Raw genomic sequence first — 6917 nt, forward strand, 5'->3', positions numbered from 1 at the left:
AACCTTACACTTAGGACAAATTTCAAACATGTGCAAAATGCACCACAAAACTGGACAAAACGTTTTTTTTAAAAATCAGCAAAACTATAAATAAACTTTCTGATCAAAATATACAGTATTAAATATTTAGAGACAATTAATTTAAATATATGATACAGCAGTTCTCTTTGCATAAAGCTTTCTTGAAAGTGCACGAACAGAGGCTTTAGCTCCCATCCTACAATCTGTCTTCCCTCCTGAGGTATTTTCTGAGGCAGGTCCCTCTCAGATTCTTGGTAAGAAATGAGTCATGGTCATGACGGGGCTCACCCTGTTTCCTTTCTTCGTCTTGCCATTCTTGCTCAGTGCCATGTACATGCTGGGGTATGCTCTGGATTCATAGGCATTGTAATTATTGGGCAGGAGGATTTCGTTGAATTTACATTCATCGTTGTAGAATGCCTGGAACGTAAGAAGACAGTTCTTAGTGCGACTTTATATCTGCTCGATCCATTATTGCAAGGACGCAGATATTAATTTATCGCAAAGTTGGAGAAAAACGACCCATGCAAAGCAAAGTAGCCCGCGCCAAAGGTTCAGGACACTTGCTTTTAAAAAACTAAGATTCTTTTGTTTGGGAGGGGGCTTCCGTTTGCTGAATTAGTTTGAAACGTTTAAATATCTCACTTTATTCGTAATCGGCCATGAACCTTTCAGTTTCTGGGATTTGACTGATGTGAAGGATCGATTTTTGGATAGTAAGAGATAGTGTATGAAATTTACCTTGAGGTGCAATAATGAGCCACGCTCTTTCTGAATGGCGGAGAGGTTCATACTCAAATGCCTTACCCCCGCTTTTCTCTCCTCTTATCAGCGCCAGAAAGTTCACACGAATTCTTCGAAGTCAATTGAGCAAAGTGAAAAATTATGAAGAACAATTCCAGCCCAAAATACCCAATTTCCTCGCAGTTATTTGGGAAGTTGTTAGCTGACTCTAAATACTTTATTCACCAGACTGCTTTGCGAATCCGAAAAGCAATGTTCGTGCAATGTGCATGGTCCACTTCAAGAATTGGGCCTGTAAAGTTTCACGGGAGTTCCCATCATTGCACAATCTCACCCCATGCAGTAAAACACAAACGTCTGTGGTTGAAGTAAAAACTCAATGCTGGAGAAACTCAGCAGTGTATGTATTTTATATAACACAGATAAAAATACAGAGCCAACGTTTCGGGCTTGAGCCCTTCATCAAGCCCATACGTTGATGGAGGGCTCAAGCCGAAACTTTGGCGATGTAGCTTAATCTTTGGTATATAAAGTGCAAACACAGTTTGACCTGCTGAGTTTCTCCAGCAATGTGGTTTTACAATCTCACCACATGCAACAACAACACTGTTAACACCCAAATCCTCTCTCCCACAGTTACCCCGGCTGCGAAATTATTCTAACGTGGGGATCAGACAAAACAGTCTCTACTTAAAATTTAACAAATTGTGTCTTCTGTGAGATGAATAGAAATGGTTTAAATAGTTTGCCTGCAACAGGTAAATTGTGGCGCCACGTTTCCAGAAAGACGATTATAGACATAATTCTCCAGGGGGACAAATCACTCTATATGTGGGATGACTGTACAATATGGGTGGTCCACTTTGACTGATTCTATTTTACACTGGGGAGGACAGTGGATGCATGTGCTGGCTGGAAATGCAAAGAATGGTATGCACTTGAAAGACGGACAAGCTGATCCATGGCAGAAGTATCTATCTATATTTCATCCTCCACGCACAATAAAGCATATCCTAAGCCCAAGAATGCAGTTCCTGCTCATTGAAAATACAATGCACAAAAGACCTTCAAAGATCAATTCATCAGCAAGTGATTTGAATTTTCCAGCGCATTGAAACAAAATAACCCGTTTGCATAATTACCGATCCATAAAGTTTGCCTTTGCTGCTCATGGCTACAAATAGCCCACTTCTGACACCGAGAAGACTGACGACTCCCCTTTCCACGGGAGAAATCTCTAAAAGGCCTATGCAGGAAAAGAAAGAGACATGTCAAGAGCGCTTCCTGCGTTCAGTGCAGAGTACCCGGGCAAGCCACAGTCAGCTGAGGTGTTTGATCCCATCCCAACAATAGGACATGATTAAAAAGCCGCTGCAAACTGTGAATGCTGGTGGTTTTAATCACCGTCCAGATGTTTGGCAGGCAAGGACACCTGTTCCGTCATGATGTCTGCAGGTGAGGGGTGGGGGTGGGGGGGGGGGTGGGTAGGGGATGGATCGATTTATTTTAACAACTTAATGGCGTTAAGATTTCAAGCAGGCAAAAGGTTGGTGCAATGTCTTGCACGGGTGGTGCGTTCCCTATGAGAACGTGTATGTTCTGGCTCTTTAAGAGCATTAAGCCAGCAGGGTTAACAATCCCCCAGTGACATAAACAGCAACAAGTATAGCGCGCTCTTCACATTTTCAGACCAATCATTCAGTAACCCACGCTTTGCACGTTAAAACCTATCACCAAAGAACACTTGTTGCGCGTTCTGACAAGCTGTGTCTACTCTGCCTCGTGTGTTTAAAACTAAGCTTTAAAAAGGGGTTGTGTCCTCTTCGTTCCTAGCGCGTTGCATGCAAAAACGCTTCATAAAACGTAATTATAAAAGGCAGCCAGATATTTTTGTGGATGATATATTGGAATCTCAATGAGTATCCCAGACAAATGGTTCTATAAATCCATCTATAAATTAATAGACACATCTATTCAGTCAGAGAGATTGGAGAATCGCGTACAAACATCAGAAGTAATGCACTTACTGCATCGATTCTCGTTGTGTATCCCATTAATCCTTCCATCGGGCAATACTTGAAGGTGAAATCCAATTCCGACGTTGCAATAAAGCCGTCGCAGTCGTTTGATACCCAGAAGGTAGTCCGTCTCTCGGCTGATGGCCTTCCTCTCCCCGGGGATTCGAGACAGGGAGCGGGACAAGAGAGTCTCCCATTTGCGTTCTACGGTCGCGTTGGACTGGGCAGACACAGGAGCGCAGCGCGCCAAACCAGATACAAGTCCAAGGAGCAACATTGGCAAGGAAGCCGAATGAATTGTTGCGTGGCAGAACATCCTGCTCAACATGTGCACACGTGGTTGGGAATCGATTGCCCTAAAAATACATCGACTCTAGCTCCACTTTCTCGCTTTATTTTGACCGCACATTAAAAGAAAAAAATGTTCATGGCGTCGATGAGCTCTTCTTGACATTGGAAAAAGGCTTTGCAGGCTCGTCCTCGACAGCAGCCTTAAAGGTAGTTTATTTCAACTGGCAATCCACTTCCAATGGTCAATTTTGGAGTCAGGGGAAAAGCTCTCGATAAAGTGCTCTTCCTCTGCCAGTACAGCCATACCGACTGCCCTCCGACCACGATATTTATATCCATCTGCATGGTTACCTATTACATCATCATCTACCCCACTTTACGCTCATTCACTCCAAGTTACTGAATTCGCATCATCAGGCCAATGACTTCGCACTGAACAGAACTGTTTTGAAGTGAACTTCAACCCTCGTCTGCCTGGGGGCTTTTGCACGCCGCGGTGTGCGCGCGCCTCTGAGGACCGACTGGGGGGGGGGGTTAACGCTATTGGACAGAAGACTATATAGACATCATTCACTAAATATGCAGAATGCAGTATTTCTATATATACATAGCTATATAGATTTATATTAGCTGAACAAGCGTCATAGCAATGTTTCATGATACGTTTTAAGGCCCGTGTCTCGAAAAGTGCCACAGCGAACTGAAGCGTATTTTCTGTTGTGGACGCCTAGATGCATCTCCATTCACATAGAGGCGGATGTAAATTTAGGATAAAGCTCTGCTGACTCCTAACCCAGGAGGAGATTTCTAGAAATTCAGCGATAGAGTTTATGCAACTTGGAGAAGTGTGAGATTCAGTATTATACATAATGTAACACTTCCTCATTTCAAAGCCCCCTCTTCTATTATGTAGCATCTCATTTCAGTGAAATGCAAAGTCAATATAAAATGGAACATGGCAATACAATTTGCGTTTTAAAACTTTACCATTAGATTGTGCGTTAAAATGTTAATTCTAATTCACTACTTTTAACCATAAACAAAATTGTCAAAGTGAAATACATCCTTTCCAAATTATCCAATACTGGTCTGGTTTGAATCAAATGTTCACATGTTGCTTAGAAGGGAGCACTTCTCAGAACAATGAAATGAATGTCAGCTCCTGCGTGACAGATCGCTTGGGACAAAGCAGCGAATGGACACACAAGGTATTAAAAGTGAGTCAGGCCTCTGCAACCCAGAGGTAATCCTGCGTATTTTACTTGAGACATAGAGCACTTGAAGAGAGGGACCCCCCATGCCCCGCCACCCAATGATATACAGAACAAGTGCCACGGGCACCGAGACAGCCTTGTAGGTGCGTAATTCAGTGTCTTTCGCAAATTTAGATGCTGCGCTTTAATCTTCATTTTAGTCGTGACATATATATCCGTGAGCGTTAGAACGTGTCACCGTGGCCTCAGGGTCCCAGTGCATACACGAATTGATTTGTCTTCAGACTGGGATTCGGTTAAGTCACCGCTAATCGGTACGCATCCCTTCTCATTGGAAGAAGGGAAGTTTGATTTAATCTGATCATTTTGGTCCAGTTGATTAGATAAAAGATTCTGAACAATGTAGAAATTGATCAAACGTTAACCGAAGAAAGTGGACATATTTGATAAAAGGGTACATATGGGAGAGTAGGGGTGCGGAGGTCTATGGAGAAAGCAGCTTGGGGATCTAGCATGGACAAAGAGGGCCAAAAGGCCTTCTGCGCTGTGCAATTCCTAAACCTATAGGAGTGATTTTATAAGAGACTGCAGAGCTGGAATCTGGAGCAAAGAGCCATCTGCTGAAGGAACTCAGTCTTGATGCAGGGCTCCGACCCCCACTCTTTTTCTCCACTGATGCTGCTCGTTCCCGTCCCGTCCCCCCGCCCCCTGCGTTCATCCAGCAGATTGTTTAACTGCGAGAGATTCTGCAATCCGGTTTCATTCCGTACATTGATTGAGCAAAGCTGGTACTAGCTTTGGCATTCCTGGAAGAATAAAATGTTCCCATCCCCTCATTCCCATCCCCCAGAGCTGCCCGGGCCGAAAATGTTCCCTTGATATCTCTCCAAGGATGCAGCAAACACACCTCGCTTCGCGTCTTTCGGGGCAGATATTAACAGCCAGAAGAAGATTCGCTTGACAACGTTTTCTCACGTTCACGACTGACTGATTCTGTATAATATATATATTTTTTATGAGAAGTCAATTTTCATGGTCTGCAGGCTCGACCAGCTTCTATCCCGGAGAGCCAAGCACAGGAATGAAACAATCCCAGTGGGAGAATTATTTACCCAGTCCCTTCTTTAAGCTTCGGGCTGGTCCTTTTTTTTTACATTCTACAGTCACGATCTTTAAGCCTCTAGGTCCTCATTCTGTCAAATGCAAGTATTTTACTTGTATTCAATTCGTGACGTTAAAAATGATCTTGGCAATCATCTCTTGGCCGCGGCGCTGATGTTGCGTGCACCCACTGGCGATGGGCAAGCACAGAGGAAGTTCACGGACACCAGATAAAAGGGCTGGATCTGTCCAAACAGGTGTGGGCATCTGGCAATTGGAGAGTGGATCCTGCTGCAAACACATGGAGCTGAGTGTTACTCGGCCACAAAGGTTAAATATTCGTCTCATTTTCACAAATGGCAATCCTCAGAGACTCCATTGAATTACAGATTTCAGATTCATTGAAGAGTGCAAATGAGGAGAGATTGAGCTGTCTGGGACTGGACTCGCTGGAAGTCAAAAGAATGGGAGGGAATGTAATCAACATAAAATGATGAAAGGCATGGTTAAGATAAAGGTTGGTAAGTTGTTTACATTGGTTGGGGAGACCAGAACATGGGGACATCAGCTCAAGATTCAAATTTAAGACAGAGATGAGAACTGCTTTTCCCAGAGGGAGGTGAATTTGTGGAATTCACTGGCCATTGAAGCAGTGGAGGCGACCTCAGTAAACATATTTCAGGCAAGGTTGGATAGATTTCTACATAGTAAGGGAATTAAGGGATATGGGGGGAAAGGCAGATAGGTGATAAACCAATCATCAGGTCAGCCATTGAATGGCGGCATAGGCTAGGGTTGGATGGCCGACTGCTGCTCCTATTTCTTATGTTCTTATCACATACAACCCTGAGATTCTTTTTCCTGTGGGCACGGCAGAGTTATCACTTATCAGTAATGCAAAAAAAGCTGTACACAGTGACACATGTAAACAAATAAATAAATGTAACCAAACTGACTGTGCAATATAGAAAGAATAAAAATCAATTATGTACAAAAGTCTTTAATTGAGTTTCTGAGTTTGTTGTTAAGGAGTCTGATGCTGGAGGGGTAGCAGCTGTTTCTCAAACTGGTGGTGCGAATTTTGTGGCACCTACATCTCGCTCCTGATGGTAGAGCGTGTGCTGGATGGTGTGAATCCTTGATGATTCCTGTTGCCCTCCAAGGGCAGCGTTCCCTTTAGATGTTCTTGATGGTGGGGAGGGTTTGTCTGTGATATCCTGGGCTGTGCCCTCTACCTTCTGCAGAGCTTTACACTCAGGGGTATTGGTGTCCCCATACCAGACCATGATGCAGCCAGTCAACACACTTTCCACCACACATAGGTAAAAATTTGCCAGGGTCTCTGTGTCAAATCCAAACCTCTGCAAACACCTGATGAAGTAGAGATGCTGACGTTCTTTCTTCACGAGTCCAGAAACGATCCTCCGAGATGGTGACTCTCAAGAACTTACATTTGTTCATCCTCTTCATCTCGAATCCCCCAATGATCACTGGATCATACACCTCTGGCTTTCCCTTCCTGAAGTCG

The 6917-nt window shown here is 43.8% G+C and overlaps 1 protein-coding gene across 1 annotated transcript; it reads right to left on the reverse strand.

Annotated features, from left to right (window-relative positions):
- Positions 1-264: 264 nt before the first annotated feature.
- Positions 265-6665, reverse strand: fgf4 (fibroblast growth factor 4). The gene is made up of 4 exons (XM_069914174.1): positions 6647-6665; positions 2793-3074; positions 1908-2011; positions 265-441 (listed from the first exon to the last, which is right to left on the reverse strand). Exons 1-4 carry the CDS (start codon positions 6663-6665, stop codon positions 265-267), a joined length of 582 nt encoding a protein of 193 aa, XP_069770275.1.
- Positions 6666-6917: the final 252 nt, after the last annotated feature.

This window comes from Narcine bancroftii, chromosome 1 (assembly GCF_036971445.1).
Source record: "Narcine bancroftii isolate sNarBan1 chromosome 1, sNarBan1.hap1, whole genome shotgun sequence".
In the NCBI taxonomy this organism is placed as follows: Eukaryota; Metazoa; Chordata; class Chondrichthyes; order Torpediniformes; family Narcinidae; genus Narcine; species Narcine bancroftii.